The sequence below is a fragment of the Tripterygium wilfordii genome, chromosome 12 (assembly GCF_013401445.1).
Source record: "Tripterygium wilfordii isolate XIE 37 chromosome 12, ASM1340144v1, whole genome shotgun sequence".
NCBI classification, from domain to species: Eukaryota; Viridiplantae; Streptophyta; class Magnoliopsida; order Celastrales; family Celastraceae; genus Tripterygium; species Tripterygium wilfordii.
In genome coordinates, this window is record NC_052243.1 from 4,880,897 (window position 1) to 4,898,752 (window position 17,856).

General features: G+C 37.4%; 2 protein-coding genes and 1 pseudogene across 2 annotated transcripts; 2 read left to right on the plus strand and 1 right to left on the minus strand.

The window, feature by feature from the left end:
• Positions 1–306: 306 nt before the first annotated feature.
• Positions 307–406, plus strand: LOC120011611 (annotated as a pseudogene).
• A 5,569-nt stretch (positions 407–5,975) lies between these two features.
• Positions 5,976–8,205, plus strand: LOC120011508 (cyclin-D5-2-like). Its single transcript, XM_038862634.1, has 5 exons — positions 5,976–6,460; positions 6,555–6,644; positions 6,738–7,032; positions 7,128–7,273; positions 7,390–8,205. Exons 1-5 carry the CDS (start codon positions 6,203–6,205, stop codon positions 7,594–7,596), a joined length of 996 nt encoding a protein of 331 aa, XP_038718562.1. The 5' UTR covers positions 5,976–6,202; the 3' UTR covers positions 7,597–8,205.
• Positions 8,206–9,831: 1,626 nt separating this feature from the next.
• LOC120010702 (calcium-transporting ATPase 1-like) lies at positions 9,832–16,408 on the minus strand. The gene is made up of 7 exons (XM_038861497.1): positions 15,951–16,408; positions 14,711–14,765; positions 12,641–14,592; positions 11,809–11,967; positions 11,361–11,532; positions 10,964–11,262; positions 9,832–10,398 (listed from the first exon to the last, which is right to left on the minus strand). The coding sequence occupies exons 1-7, from the start codon at positions 16,125–16,127 to the stop codon at positions 10,150–10,152; spliced, it is 3,063 nt and encodes a 1,020-aa protein (XP_038717425.1). The 5' UTR covers positions 16,128–16,408; the 3' UTR covers positions 9,832–10,149.
• Between the last annotated feature and the right edge of the window lie 1,448 nt (positions 16,409–17,856).

Consider the following 17,856-nt stretch of genomic DNA (forward strand, 5'->3'; position numbering starts at 1 on the left):
CCAACCACATTTATAGGGGCCTTTTGTGACTCTAAGGACTCCAATTTCTTGGACAACAAAGCAAGTTTAGCATGCACATCATCATTTTCATTCAAAACAAACTTGCCACTAGAGTTTGGCACAACATCATGTCGGGTTAGTGGAGGAGCTTCCCAAGATCGAGATTCCTCCGTCAACCCATCAAAGAAAGTGAATGCTTCATTGGCATCCCTATTCAAAAAATCACCTTGAGTCATGGTGGAGACCAATTTCTTCAAAGATGGAGTCAAAGATTTGTGGAAAAAATTCACAATTTGAAATTTTTGAAATCCATGGTGAGGGCACATAAACAACAAATCTTTAAACCTCTCCCAAGCTTGGAAGAAGGTTTCATGTTCTTTGCAATGAAAATTCATGATTTGTGTTTGGTAAGAGATGGTACGGTGGGAAGGAAAATATTTGTTGAGAAATTCTTCTTGCATTGCCGCCCAAGTCGCAATAGATTGGGGGCGCAAGTTCTCAAACCATTGTTTTGTATGATCCTTCAAAGAGAATGGAAAAAGTTTGAGTCTCAAAATTTCTTGTGAGCATGTGACATCACCAAAAGTAGTACACACCGATTCAAAATCACGCACATGGGAATATGGTCGTTCCGATTCCATTCCAGGGAATTTGGGAATCATTTGGAACATGGATGGTTTAAGGCTCACATTTTGTTGGTTCGGTGGCATGATGATGCAAGAAGGTTGAGTTTGCCTTGCGGGATGCGTAAGCTCCCTCAAAGTGCGATGCTCTTGGGCATGAATGTACTCCACAGGAGGAGGTGCATGTAAATTTTGTCCGAAGGGAGCATATTGTGGCACTTGTGGCATTGGATAATACATGGGATGCACATAATTGTATGGGGGAGGTATATGATATGCGGGAGGCATATTGGGAGGTTGGTAGACATTTTGTGGGGCGATTTGTGCCATGTCGTCTTGTTGAAGTGGTTGAGGTGCATTTTGCAAAGCATGCTCAACTTGAACATTTGGTAAATTTTGGGCATTTGGCACATTTTGGGCATCTTGCCCTTGTGCCGGATTCATCAATTCATCAATGTTCACACGTTGCAAAAGACGACGCAATACATCGAGATTGATATCACCCCCACGTACACTCCCTGCATCACTCGCATTTATGTCACCACCTCTCCCATCTCTATTAGACCCATGCCCACTAACACTATCTCTAAGATGAGACATGATGGCAAACAAAGCTATCAAATAACACGAAAGATGGCAACCAACCAAGTCAAGTAACACCAGATTTTTCAATCAACAAACAACCAAGAACAATGTCAAGCAAGAACAAGAGCAAAGATAGGAATAGAATGACAATCAACCTCAGGAACAATAACACACCAAGATGTAGCAAGTAGTGATAGAAAGAAAAATGCGCAAAGCTCTCTCAAACAACGTATCACTACCAAGCAGCAAACAAGGTGGCATCCATCGCCCACAGGAATCTAAGTTAGCCCCATCCGCCAAGTTCTCCTCACAATTTTTTTTTTCCGCTCTTTTCAGCAACTACACTAAATCAACTACACTAGAAAGCAAGTAAAAGGGAGGAACGAAGTTACCCTTGAAGCGTGACCGTGCTCCTTCCTTATTTGATAGTGTTTAATAGCATAAAGCTAGCGTCTACAAGCCACCCAGCTCCTTCTTTGACACTCGCTTCCCCGGCAGCGGCGCCAAAAACTTGACCGACACCAAAGTGTGTGTGTGTACTTACCCCAAGTGCAGGGTATCGTCAAGTAATAAATCGGTGAGTCCGGTATCGATCCACGAGGAAGCAATGCAAATTTGAAGTGAATGATATGCAAATGACTAGCTAACACTAATAAACACAATGAATATCAAATAAAATCAAGTAAAAAAAAATGGGCCGAATGACTCGGTAGCATAAGCGATTTTGTAATCAAAGTGAGCACAAAGTGGATTTAAAACAATTAATTAAAAAAACCTAGTCTCTAGTCCGTCCCGGTGGCTACTCGGTTCTCATACTCAAGGTATCATTGCAAACACACACAACCATACACAATGCATTGTGTGATACTATCAATCATGCATATGCAAAGAGAATTGGGATATAAGACTTCAATTCATGCATGTAGGCCATCGAGTCTCTTAATCTACGATGAACGCAAAGGGATAAGCACCTAATATTATGGATTAATGTTCCCCCTTGGGGCTCGGCTTGGCTAACACCCTAGTTTCACACTCAAAGATCAATTAACCATAACTCTCCCATGCACATTCCTAAATTAACCCAAAACCCCATCATCAATACACATAATTAATAGCTATGCAATGAAAAACTCAATTAATTAAGGAAATCATGCAATGGGTTTAACAATTCTCAATCGAACACATTAGATGCAATCCCTAGACTAGACAATCCAAGAATACAATCAAATATGTCATTCCCATAGATCCAATCACACAACTATCACGAAATTAAAAGAGAGAAATCGAAGCTACGATTCTTTGAGCATACCTTGAGTAATCGAAACCTTGCACCCACCGTTCGGGACTAGAAACTAGAAAGAGAACTTAGCCACTCATTATAATGAGAATAAACATCAATTTTATAGATGAAAACCAATGTTTACAATCAAGATCACAATAACTAAGTAAAATCCTAGAGAGAGAAAGAGAGAGAAAAACAATGGAGGCAAGAAGTTGGAGGAGATGAATTGTGAGAAGGAAGACCCAATCTTAGGGTTTTCTCCTCTTTTTACAATAGAAATTACCTATCTACCCTTATAAAGTCGTTCCCCATTGGTTACAAGCATGAGTTACCCCAAATACCCTTAAAATTCTAGTGCAGGAAAATTGCAGTTCCGCGGTAGGTGTCCGGACACTTCATGCATGCATCAACTTTGAAGCCTCTGCCTCAATTTGTGAAGAAAGCGTCCGGACGGCACTTGAGGTGTCCGGACAGGTGTCCGGACGGGTGTCCGGACACTTTCTGAATCCCAGCTTCTTCTTTCAGCTCCAAAGGTGATCAATTCAATCATTTATGCCCGATTTCCTGCAAAACCAACGGGAAACATGTATAAGAGTAAAATTACTTTATTTTAACACAAATGCATTACTATAAGCACTAGGACCTCCTAATTAGATGATATTAGGACCTCAAACTAGAGGTCCGATCAATGGACAAAATAAAAGAAATACTCCAATAATAAATATGTGTGCATCATTTTCCGGTGATAACAACAACGACAATCGATACATACCAACAGGTTGATTACTTGTGAAACTCTTAGAAAGGGACAAAAATAGGGAGATTCACAGTTGATGGTAGATCGAAGGAGAACTCAATCAGCGAAACTCGAAGAATGCGGAGAAATGAGGGGTCTTCCGTTTTATATATAGAAATAGATATATTGGGCCATGTTTTTGTTCTTTGAACTAATAATTATTGGTTTAGGTTTGTCTTCTTTGCATTCTTTTAAGTCACATGATTATTGGGCTAGGTTTATCTTCTAATTAATGTCAATTAATTTATTTTTTTAAATATAGTAAATTTTTATGTTATGATAATTATAAAATGAATTGGGTTTAATTAAATTAATAAAAATTAATTTTAGAAATAAATATTTAAATGATTTAGAATATGATTTAGAGTGTCTGATGAATTGTGATATCGTTAGAGAAACTGTACATCTGTAGAAAATATACTTTTATTGTAAATTTAGTGAGTCTCTTAATAGTTTCTATCATGAATGGTACGTGTACAAAATAGTCTAACTTTAACTTATAGCATTGGTATGGAAAACAAAATTAGGATAAAAAATATTTAACTCATCAAAGAAAATGATATATGCAACTTTTTTTTTGGGTGGATCCTAAAAGAACAATAAAATAATAAATAATATAGCTCGTCAAATAGGGGAAAAAAACCAAAAAGGATAGATAATTAACGTAATTTTTTTCTTTCTTGTGATAGAAATCGGCAATCGAGCATAGGGCATACGCAATTTGTGGACTATTTATAGTGGTTGTAAGTTCTCATGACATAAAAAAAAAAAACATAGGAGTGTATTTATTTTGAATGTGTTACCAATAAAAAAATGGGGCTCACTTGATCCGCTTCAGGTATTGGGCTGAAGGCCGACCATCAGTAGGACCACAAATGAAGAAGCCCAAAGCCATTGTATGCCTTGTTAGTTAATAGTTGTTACACAAGATAAACAAAAAAAAGAGGTCTGGCGATTGTGGGCTTAATAATTCTATGGGTCTTATAATGCGGCCCAACAAGATTCATGAAGAAGTAAGGTACCATCATCTTTAATTAACAAAAAATGCTTTATGATCCCATTTTATCTTCAATTAATGTGGAATATCGGATGTCGAGTGAGTCCTATATATATATGTACTTATAATCAATGATTATCACACATGTCACTGATAATAGGGGTAAAATAGTTATCATAACTCGGGGATCTGTAGTATTGGTCATCTTATTAGCATATCCACATAGTCAATGTTGGAGTACTAGGCACCAACATGACTATGTCCATAATGTGGGATTAGGAAACTCAAGGTATAAGGAATTGATGATGCATTTTGGAGTAACAGTGGTAGACCCCAACAGTGAGTGCCAGATAAGAGTGAATGAATCTTAACAGTAGCATTCATAATTTGAGATTGATATCCTACCAGCAATACACACACTATTATATATATATATAATAAAGCATGGGGAGTAGAGTAGTAGATGTTTCTGTCATCTCCATTCACTTGCTTATAATTCATTAATTCTTGTCTTGTCTTGTCCACAAACTACTTGTTTTTCTTTATAATGCCAAAAACACCAAAACAAAGCTAGAAATCCAGAGGCCCATTATGTTTGTTAACTACTCAAATTCAAGGCCCAAGTTGCAGAGAGATCAATATTTGGTATAAAAACTTGCAACCCATGTGAGCACACTGCCCCAGCTGTGGCTGTGGGGGATTTTTATTGGGAGTTTGAATTGAAAGTGGTGTCAGTCCAGGCAGTCAAAACATTGGGAATCCAACTCCTACTCCCTGACTTCTACCTGTCAAAATATACAATTGTGGCAGTCAGTCAGTTCTGTTCATGTGTCAAGTGAGAGATGTCGGGCTGGTGTGAGAGTTAGTGTGTCTATGACAATGTGTGTGTTTGTGGGGTATAAGCATTAACCAACCTCCATATGTAAATTCTTGCGTGTTGTATGAATGATCTATCCCTGCACTCAGCATTATTTTCTGGGTCTCTCTCCCATAGTATCCTAACTTATCTGATCCACTATTTTTGGTTTCCTGAATTATATATATAACATCTTTTGTTAACATGAAATATCCCACATCGAAAAGTTAAAGGAAAACAATGTGCTTTGTAAGTTAAGACCAAACTCCTCTCAATTGTAGAAGATCATATTTAAGGACAAAACTGGGCACAATATCTCTACTAGTGTTGGGAAATTTGTCCCGGATCCTCCTTAACAAAAATATCATACGACAGTAAAGAAATTGAAACTGAGAATGCTAACATAATCAACACAAGAAGGAGATCCCTCATGTTTAGATAGACAAAAAAGAAAGGGAAGAAAATTAGTTTAATTTACTAATTTATCTTTATTTTTATTTTAAAATATTATGTACAAGGGTAAATAAGTTTTTTAACTAATAAATAACTTAATTAGTCATTTATTCCGTCCAAATAACTCTATTTTGAGGAGGAATAATTTTGATAAAGATTTAATAAAATCTTCTTTCCAAATCTCCTCAAATGCATTTTTTAAATTTTTATAAACTATTTAAATAAAAAAATCAAAAGAAAACTCTCTTTTCCTTCTCTTTTTTCCTCCAAATCCCTTAATCCAAAGTTACAAACACACTCTAAATGAATAAATAGAGAAATAGATATACATCAAAACGAAACCCCTTTTTTGTAATGACTCTGCAACCGCTAAAACAGCCGAACCCTTTTTTATTTTTGTGCTGAAATTTAGCTTCCTCATCTCCATCTAACTAAACCATCAAGTATCACCCCCACCATTCTCTGTCTTTCTCTCTCAGACTCCACAAGTCATTGTGGTGATGAACCCACTCTTCTCTCCAAATCGTGTGTATTTACTCTTTAGCATCCAATTTTAAATGAATTTGATTGGGTTTTTGCGTTTAGATGTTTGTGATAGAGAGAGAACAGAATGGATGATGAGTCTCTTCCTGGGCTTCTGTGCCAAGAAAGCATGATTTGCTTAACTGAAGATGTGGCAGATAAAGATGCTGCCTTTGTAAGAACAAAGAGTAGTTCTTATGGTGGTGATTCAGATGAAGAAGATATGTTCTTGAAAAGGTTGGTTGATAGAGAGAAGACTTTTGGGTTCAATAAGGGTTTTCAATCTGTTGTGCTTGGTGATTGGCTCAAATGTGCAAGATTGGAAGCTATTTCATTGATTCTCAAAGTGGGTATATATATATATATTTTTCATATTTCATTTAACAATTTGAGCCAAATTTCAAAATGATTGATATTATTGATTCTGCTTTTCAATCCAGACAAGAACAGCACTTGGGTTTTGCTTCCAAACAGCTTATTTAGCAGTCGCATACATGGATCGATTCCTTGTAAGAAGACCCAATATTGATGTAAGACCCAATTTTCTTTCACTAATTTGGTACATTCATTAAACACTTTGTTAGTTCTATGTTCTTTTTCGACGATTTTAATGTTTGATGCAGAGTGAACAATCTTGGGCAATTCCATTACTGTCTGTGGCATGTCTATCATTGGCAGCAAAGATGGAGGAAGTGAATGTGCCCACACTATCTGATTATCAAGTTGAAGAATACAGATTTGATAGCAGAGTAATACAGAGAATGGAACTATTAGTACTAAATATATTGGAGTGGAGAATGTGCACAGTCACTCCTTTTCCTTTCCTTCACTATTTTATCTCTACATTGTGCAATGAATCTTCATCGAGTAGTCATGTACTATCTAGAACTGCTGGATTCATTTTTGCCAACAAAAAAGGTATTGCCATGAAATTTTGTCATTTCTGAATCTAAACGACATTTATTATTTCAGAATTGAATTTGTTGTATTGATTTATATGTGATCATGTGCAGGGAGTGATTTGATTGATCATCATCGATCCTCCGTTGTCGCTTATGCAGCTACATTGATGGCATTGGATCAGACACTAACAAGACCAGCATTGGAGATTAAGATAAATTCTGTTTCTTCTCTTCATGAATTGCTTGAGATTGATACTGTAAGTCCCTACTCTCACAACACCATTTGTGGGCGTCTTTTCTTTACTAGTCGCGTGAATAAAAAATCATTGAACCGATGATCTTTGGGTCCTTTTGTTGGGCATTTTGATAGCAGGAATCAGTGGTTTCATGTTACAATCTGATGCAGAAATTGGAGATACCGGAGTTTGAAAAACCACCTCTCTTGCCATCCGATTTGAGTCCAATAGATGTTGTGGAGAATTCATCGGTCACTTTCGTGATTGGTACTAAGAGAAGAAGGTTTACATTCTCAGATTCCGATCAAATTGATCGATTACTCGATGAGAAACGTTTGAGATAGCTAAAGAAGATCATCGGTTTTTACCTCACAAAACATGATTTAGAGTTCATGAAAAATGTCTGAGAAAAAAAGTGAAGGAAGAAAAGAAAGAAAAAGCAAGGCTTTGAAGTACATATGAAAAGCAATAAGAGATCTTCAAGGCTGGCTGATGAAAGAGTCAGTTGATGTCAAATCAATTTTTTTTCTTCAATTCTCAATATTTGGCATTCTTTAAATTATTTTTTCTTCCTAATTTGATGTCTCTAGCAACCCTACCTTTTGATGGGGATGCTTGGATGCTTTCTTTCTTTGTGTTTCTGAAAAGGTTGATACAGATATGGTCTTACAAGAGGAGGGGAAAGCCATGTCTGTGATTTGTTTGGATGTTGGCCATCACCACAGTACTGTGAAAAAGAGAGTGTGATTTGGATTTGTTTGAATGTTTGGGGCATGCCTTTGTGTTATGGGGAGCCTGCTTCTTCTTTTTCCCTTGTGAAATCTCTCTGATTGTGTTGAGAATCTAGGGGCCATGAAAAGATAAAACAAGACCCTGTTTGTAGAAATCAAAAAGGGTACTTCTAAGTTTTTATTTTTTAATGGAATATATTTTTATCTAATGACATTGCTATGTCTATAATGTTGATGACTTTCCTAATGATAGTATTTCCCATGAATTTTATAGTGTAGCAGTACAAATGTTCAAGTATGGACTCGAAGTCATGAGTTCAATTCCCTCTAGATCCTTGTGACCACGCGTTGATTTTGAACCAAATTTACTCTGTTATCAAGTGAGAATCTGACGGTCCAAGTTTAAGTTCATGTCAACTGTACAAACGACAAGGTTGTCTAGTGTACCCAAATGTCCAATATATATACAGTGAAGAAATAGTAAAGCTATTGCCAAAAACTAGTAGGAAACAAAGAACATAACAGTTAACAGAGATTGGTCCCTTTCAGAGAGTGAAGTTTCTAATGATTTTGTATTGTAGTAAAGAGTCAAGAGGCCAAGAGAGATAATTCATAATAAATTTTTTGGTCAAAACTGGGGAAAAGAGAGAGAGAGTGGTACTTGGGACTGGAACTAGGACACTTAACAGCTGTCTAACTTTGTTGGTGGAGCAGTTAAATGGCATCTCCAAGTTGATCTACTGCGTTGTTTTGGGCTTGGATGACCTACTCGAACGCAATAAAAAAGAGACTCTGTGTGTGAATGAAGAGAAAAATTATATGGTTTGTGCATATTGATGCCAATGCCATTAATACTAACCACATGGGGAACACAGTACTTGATGCAGAGAGACTTCGGTCAGTGCTGGTAGTGTCCATCGCTAATCAGTGCGAAAGTTGCCACTGCCACTGCCAGCCAACATACACCTGTTCGAATTTTGTAGGGCTGGTCATTTTTTTTTTATCGGAAAGTCCCTAGTCCAATGGTCACTTAGTGATCCCTTAACTAGTTTTATATTCAAGATGTCCACTCCGTGTGCACAGCGGACCACCAATTTAGTTCATAACCAAAGATTAGTGCGCAAGTAAAACTAAGCTGAGATCCAGAATAGAACTCTTAACCCCCTCCCAGGAAGCAGACCCATACTATTGTCCCTCGACCCACAGAACCCAGGAAGCCCTATGAAATTACGTCTCACCGGTTCGAACTCCCGACCTGAAAGATATTTTACCTCTAAGTCGGCGCTAGTATCCGTTAGCTGATGGATTTTGTCGGATAGCAATGTAATACAAGATATCAGGATAGCCAGGAAGAGACCTGCAATTGAGCATCTCTACTCATCAAGCATACTAAACATCACTGCATTTATAGAATTCATGTACACTGCAGATCCCCAACCTCGACGTCATTTAAAAAAAAAAAAAAAAACACACATTGAACGTTGCCCTACATTGTAAGTCCCAGTAATGTGAGTCCCCTTGTGTCTTTGACAAGAGTTAATCCCGATAACTTGGGACCAATCAAGTTCGACGTCCTTTTGTTTAATAAAAGAGACAAGGGGCAACCTGAAGTCACGCAAGACCGCTAGTTTTGCTTCACAAGATTTCACTTCTAGACACTGCAAAAACACACAAATGAAGCAGTTTCCTTTTTCATGAATGGAAGACGCAAGGAACACCTTCTACATTAGCGAGTCTAGGAGATCAAGTTCCCAAGTTGGATATCTGTGAACCGATAACATAAATTGAATCCCAGATGAGCAAAATGCTCAATTGTATGATTGCGCAAAAGGTTTAGTTAACTAGCCAAACTAGAATACTCCTCGAAAGCTAAATAATGAGATGATTGAAACAGTTTCATGTATTCAGTTTACATTGCTTGGAACAGTTTCAAGTAATCAGTTACACGCCTCCAACATTGGTATCTTCCGGCTCTTTTGAGCCATCTTTTCACTGCGCTGCCTTTTTAAACCTTACCAAAAAACAGTTCTACCAGGCAAGCAATGCTACTTCCGTACGAAGTGATCGCAAAGTAAAAAAAAAATGCTGTGTGGTGACGGAGAACGTAGCATATTGGATCAAAATTTGGATAACCATGTCAATAGAAACCTGTAGTTCGCCTCGATCTCAACTTGATCCAACCGGAATCATTTTTACAGCGGCTGCAATTGGCATCCCAAGGAATCCAAGGAAAACACTAATAAACCACTGCTGCCAACTGAGAGGTGATGTATTGGCAAATGTACCGAAGAACTCAACAATCACAATTTGGAAGAGGACAGTACAAGTGAGAACACCCACAAACACATAGTTCTTCAATATGCCTTTGAAGACGTTGATCTTTTCCAACTCTCTGGAACTGATCTCATTGAAAACCTGAAAATGATAACCCCATTTTAAGTCAAGAATTTGTACACATAGAAAATTATAAACGTCAACTATCGCCAGTATACAACAAAACAACCAACTGTTCTAGAAATAAAAAAAAATCCAAACACGTTGATGGACAAATGCAAATGCAAAAATAAAGTCACCTAAATTTCCTTTGTATGAAATTAGAATTGCCTTTATCTATTTCGTCAAAAGAATAATAAGGTTGTATTTCACTCTCTCCCAAAAGTAGAACTAAAAACTAAACAAAACAAGGCCACAAACAAAGTAGATTTTTACGTGTGTATAGGGTCAGGTGCATATTCTGGAAGCATGCTTTACTCGTAGATATCATTCAATGATTAAAATTGTTCCATGCATACTCGTACATAAATAACAAGAGTTGATAAAAAAAAGTCTTAAATTTAGTTTGCCCATCTCAAAACTTCAAAACATAAGTGGTCATTTACTGGATGCACATGTCACAGCACTAGTTGTGACCTTTCGGAACCAGGTCAATGCAACAAGAGAAGTGTAGTTAATAGTTGCAAGAATGATGGTTTAGAATTACCTGACAGAAGACAAATGAGTTAAATATAAGTGTGTTCAATATCAAATCAGAATCTGGACCATCAAGAAGAAAAGCTGCTTTCCCCCTTGCCTGAAGATACCATATTATCACAAACTGATACAAGGACTGGCCCAATATATTTCTCCACATGACATTGCTGATGAAGTTTCCTTTCCTACCAACTGGTGATCTCTTCATCAAGTCGTCATTAGGAGGCTCTGTAGCTAATGCAAGTGCTCCTAGAGTATCCATGATCATATTGACCCATAGAAGCTGAACGGCAGTAAGGGGAGCATTCCCTAAAAGCACATTTCAAGGGCCATAGAAGAGGAAAGAAAATTTGAATATTAATGTCAAAGAACGACAATGCACCAGAAGAGAAGTTACACTTATGTACCTGTCAAGCATGCCGAAGAAAAGTTCACAATCAAGGCAACAATATTAACCGTAAGCTGGAACTGGACAAATTTTTGAATGTTTATATAAACTGAACGCCCCCACTTTGCAACAATTGCAATTGTAGAAAAATTATCATCCAGAATGATAACATCTGCACTTTCTTTAGCCACCTAGAAATCACGAACATCGTTTCCAACATTAAAGAAAATGACGGTGACCAGAATATCAAAAGATTATTTATGATATTGCATTTTCATTTTACAAGTGTATCGACAGCATATGTGTGTGCATATGTATTGCATTTCAATAAAACCAAAGAATGTGCTTGAGTTCTAAGAAAATTTGTATATAGAAAGTGTGTAAAGATTATCGACGCTGCAACAGTGAAGTTATAAAATAAAATACTTTTTCAGAAGAAATTAAAGAAGCATCTTTTATGTTAAGACCTCAGTTCCAGCAATGCCCATTGCCAAACCGATATCTGCTTCATGAAGCGCTGGAGCATCGTTTGTACCATCACCAGTCACTGCAACAACTTCCTCAAAAGTAGTGCGAAGATGTTTCACAAGGGTATGCTTATCCAATGGAGATGAGCGGGCCATCACCTACAAATCAACAAATATCTGATGTTGGTAGGGAAACTACTTTCGCCTTAATTCAAAACATCCCATCTCATAGGTTGAACTGAGTTAAATCATGCAATAGTGAATATCAGTCAATGCAGAAATTCTTACAACGTGACGTTGAAATATATCATAAGAAGCACAACTGAAAATATCATGTTACTACTGATATTTTCTCTGCTTAATTATTATTTCTTTTAATGGATTGTTTGGGACTGCAAAAATCTATAAATTTTGACATGTAGAACAAACTTGTGTTCAACTATGCCTTGACTTTTCCAAAATTAAAGTCACAAGGTAACAAGTTCTACGGCAGCCGTGGGCAGATGCTTTCAAATATCGACACTAGGAGGGAAATACTTTTGTAGGAATAACTTCAGGGATGAAAATCCAACTACATGGGCTAAAGTGATCCACTATTTTCCGCACAGTGAAATTTGCATAGTAAACTCCAGATAACAGAAAAAATTATGTCCTCTCAGATTTGGTTCCTAATCCATACTAATTCCTAAACATTGGCAGACAATTTTTTATTGCTCAACAGGGACAGGGGATTGAAACCACTGCCATTAAGGACAGGATGGTGAGGGAAAAAAAACCACCGAGCAGTGGTGCTAATCGTCGCAGAAGCATGCTAATCAAAAAAAATTTGCACCTGAATCTTTGGAATGAGTTCAAGCAATTCTTCATCACTCTTCTCCCGGAATTCTGGTCCTTCAATTGCAATACCATTATCAGTCAAAATTCCACATTCTCTAGCAATGGCCTTCGCAGTGTTAATGTTATCTCCAGTTACCATCCGAACTGTAATACCAGCTGCTCTACAGATAGCAACAGACTCCTTGACACCAGGTCGCACTGGGTCTTTAATGCCAACAATACCTATGCAAGTGTAACCTTTAACAGGAATAGAATTTTCAGGAGAAAAATCACTACCAATGTCAAGGTACGCAAGGCAAAGAGTTCGAAGAGCTTCACTAGAAAATTGCTCAATAGTATTAGTTAGACGATTGATAGACACTTCATCAAGGGGAACCACGTCCCCATTTGAGTCCAAGACTTTATCACATGCAGATAAAATTATTTCAGAAGCACCCTTGCAGTGGACCCGAAAACTTCCATTAGGATGCTCAAGCACTACCCCCATTCGCTTCTTCAAAGAATTGAATGGCTCAACTTTCACAACTTTTGAGTTTTGATGTTCTTTTTGAAAATCCCCTCCAAGCTTCAAACCGAATTCCAAAAGAGCAGCTTCTGTTGGTGTTCCAAGTATTTCAGTTTTGTTATCTTTGCCATTAACAACTTCTCCCCCTGTGTTGGTAAATATTGATTGAAGCAGAATACGCACAGCAGAATCAGGAATTGTAGAGGCAAAATTAGAAGTTTCCCTGGAGCCACTCATTTCATTAATTTTCCCACAAATGCATGCTTTCACGACAGTCATGTGGTTAGTAGTCAGTGTCCCAGTCTTATCACTACAGATACTTGTGGCAGATCCCATTGTCTCGCAAGCAGCAAGATGGCGGACAAGTGCCTTATCATTCATCATCTTCTTCATGGCAAAAGCAAGGCTCAATGTCACGGCTAAGGGCAGCCCCTCAGGAACAGCAACCACAACAATTGTGACAGCAATGGCAAAGAATTCCAGAATTTCCATTGCATCATCTACAGACCACATCCAGTGGCTACCTTTTTCTAGCTTGAGGCTAAACAATCCTTGTACCAGAACAGCAAATGTCACAACGGCAAAAAACAGGCCTATTTTGCCAATAATAGTTGCCACTCCATTGAGTTTCACCTGCAATGGGGTCTCATCATCCCCTCCTTCACTAAGGGTAGCCATAAGTTTACCCCACTGGGTTCTCATCCCAACGGTAGTCACAATCATTTTGCATGACCCATCCTGAATTTTTGTTCCAGAGAGGAGGAAAGGATTGGCTGCATTCACATTAACAGGTTCACTCTCTCCAGTTAAACTGGATTCATTTATCAACACAGAGAACCCATATATAAAAAGTCCATCAGCTGGAACCATGTCTCCAATTGCAAGATGAACAATATCACCAGGAAGTAGATCATAGATAGAGATCTTCTGCCTGAACCCACTCCTGGTTACCTGCACTGTTATTTTTTTCTTCTCTTTGTCCAAGTCCTTGAACTGCAGAGATTGCCTATAATCACTTGTCGCTGTGACAAACACAACAAGCAGGATGCTAGCTACAATTCCTAGTCCATCATGTGCACCACTTGGCCATCCTTCAACTGTTACACCAACAATCAAAGAGACAATCGCACAAACACAAAGTATCATGAGGGTCATGTCTTGAAAGGCTTCCCATACAAAATGCCAAAAACCCTGAGCTGGGCTTTCTGTGAATTTATTGATTCCATAAATCTCTCTTCTTCGATTTTGAGACCCTTCGGAGGTAGAAATTCCATTTTTTATTGATGTGGACAGCTTATCTGCAACACCCTCTACCCCACCATGAATTTTCAGCTTCTTCACATCATGGCCTTCGACAATTGATGCCAACTCATCAGCGCATATTTGAAAACCTGCTGTCTTGACCTCATCAGGTACAGTGTATTCACTGGCTAAATTTAGACCTGTAGGCAAGGAGTCAACAAGAAACAAGGATTTCAATACAACTCTGAAGAGGTTTGTATAGATTAAGATATTCTTTCCTTTTTTTTCCCTTAACTTTATGGATTACGATATCCTTACCATGGATGAACTGAAGTGCAGCTTGCGAAACCAAAACTGCAACTCTGAACTTTTCCTACAATGGTAATGAAAAGAAAGAGAAGCGCATCAAAAAGAGGAAATTATGAGAACTAACTGTTTTCACTTGAATTAAATCAAATTTTCTAAATCGTCATCGATATTAATGGTTAAACTAGAAAGCCTCACTAGAAAAACTAACAGGATAGTCATGTAAAAGAGAAACTGACAATAAGCAAGCTGTTCCTCAAGAGAGTTTCCTATAACAAGATTTCTAGCTTAGACATGGCACATTGCTTATAACTATGAACCACCTCTCCTATCATAGATCCATGACAACTGAGGTCAAGCTCTACTATAACTAGATTGAAATTCTAACATTAGAATCTAAGTTTTCAAATCAACAAATTCTACAAACTCTGGCCAAGATGGACGGAAAGTGGCTGAAGGGATCTTCTAAGTGCAAGTTAATTGTAAAACTCTCAAGCTGAACTTCTTTAACTTCACTAGAAAGAATGGCCACATGCAGGGCCCCAATTTCCTTCAGGGTAATTGAAGTAGATTGGAGAAAGAAATGCCACAGCAAATGCTCCCAATTCACAGCCTATTAGGTATAATTGGTTAATGCAATATACTCTGCCAGGTACATGGCTGAGGGAAGACATGAACCCCATGGTTTTTACCTATATAAAAGTTACGACTGCAATAATTTATTTAGCACTTAATAAAGATAATATATAAACATTCAATAGGATTCATTTCAAAGGCTTTTCATAAGCCTTCTACCACCAACTGAACTGAGACAGGCACCTGTACATCAGTAGTGATTGAAAATAACATTAACCATGCACAGATACTATATCGGGTTCTATATAGCTCATTGAGAATGGAAACTAATAATGACACACATTTTTTTAGAAATTTTGTAACCTAGTTCTGCATTGAGTAATTAGAGAATATAAACTAACAAATCATCTTATTCGTGACCAATAACCATTCAGATTAGGCAAGAATCAGCTACGAGTAACGAACAACAAAAATCAAATCAGGCACTAATAGAGTTATGGCTACTCAATTATCAGGATTTCAGTGCCCTAAAACTAATTACGAACAAGTTCAATTCCCTTCCCTATCCAAAACCTTCTCCAATACCAAACAGAAACAGAATGATACGGTTTTTTTCACAAATGACATGAATAGATGATCAGAGAAATAAACAATCGATCAAAGAAATGAGAGAAACCCGATTGGAGCGACGGAGAGCCTCAGCCTCGAAACGTTTGGAGAGGTTTGCTGTAAATCGAAATCTTCGTTTCCGGTTCTTGACAAGCCAACAAAGCTTCCTCCATCTCTCCAACGCCTTCTCCGACGAGTTCTTTGCTTTCACCTCCCCAAAGTTGTCGTTCAAATAGCTCTCCATCGCATACACAGCTCCACTTCAAATAAAAACGGCCACTCTCTTACTGGTGAGGGAGTCAAAGTGGTAGTTGTAGAAGTGTTGCTCGTTAGATCTTTCGAGTAGAAATCAAAAATTTCATGATTGAAGTAACAGCCGGTTGCACAGGGAGAATCCGAAACCGGCGTCACGTGAAGACACGTAGAATCCGACGGATAGGGACGAAATCATTTGATCGTGTTCCCCTGTTCCTTGGTAACTGTAGAGGTTCCCCGATTTGTTTAACCGATTTGATTCCCGGGGAAACGTGAGTTGGCTACATGTGGTATTCTACCCAATAAGTCAATAACCACTACACAGCCGTCACAGCGTCTCCCCTCTTTGACATGGTCCCACAATTCATTCTTGACTTCTTGTCCAAACCACGGGCCTGATGGGCCTTGCTTTGAGACTCATATTTTCCCGACCACATACACATTTGCAATGGGCTTATAGTTGGAAACGGCCCAGACTAAGAAACCAAATAACGTATTATTCTCAGTTGGGCTAGCGGGCTTACTTTCTTCTCCATACAGTTCAACATTAAAAAAAAGAATAAATACGTTTTAATTGTACTACCGGGCTTAATTTCTCAAGACTAATTTCCTAGTGGTTCTATATATACCTTGTTTTTTTAACCGATAATGTCACCATACAAATTTATCCTTTGGACATCCGATACGCGTCTAAAAATATCATGAGGCCTACGCAAATCCAACATTCTTCTTACTAAAAATATCATGACTTCACCCTTCACTTCTAGCATTTTTAGTAGCACAATTAATTATTAAACCTTTATATTATGATTGCTCTTTCGTTTCTTTCATTTTTATTACTTGCGATGAATTTATCAAGAGCTCCATGTTGAGATTGAATTAGATTTTCAATTTTTTTTAAAAAAAATTTCGTAACCATTTTTTATATTTCCTATTACATATGCTTGTAACTTCAAAAATTTTACAAGCACGACACGAAAAAACAAATAACTTTCAATCTTCTACAAGAGTACTACAATACTAATCAAGATATGAATAAATATCAATATTAAAACCATGTAGGATTTTGAATCCTAGTGTGTATGACGATTGCGTGGTCATTTAGATTTTTTTGTCTAAATATTGTTGGGTGCCTGTAGGGAAATAACCTTGCGATAGATTACTTTGATTGGATCTAAGCTTACCCATAGCCGTCACATAGGTGATTATTTAGACGAGTGAATTAGGTTCTATTTGGACACACTCCTATCTCTAATGCGCTCTCTAAATTACCGTGTATTGATAAATAGATATATCCTATCAAATACAATTGGATCACTCATGAAATATTTTCTGTTAAGATAAAGATAATCTATTTATTTGTTAAAATCTCCGTGAGAATAATAATAAATGGATCTATCCTAAATAAGTTTTTTTTTTCCTTATTTATCACTTGGAATATAGATAAACATTTTTAAAGAGATTTAACTAGCTATTTGATAAGATAAATTTAATCATGATCACATTGTTTCTATGATCTTATCTCTTGGCCACATGTTTGATAAATACACAACAACAACGCACATCAAGAAATGGAGGCGAAGAAAGTGAAAATTATCTTGAGATTTATAAAACTTCATGTTTTTTCTTGTTTGTTTCATTCTCTCTTGTACTTGAGTGAAAAAATAGATCAACGTATAGGTGATGAAGAGAGAATTTCATTGTGAGTGAAAACACCA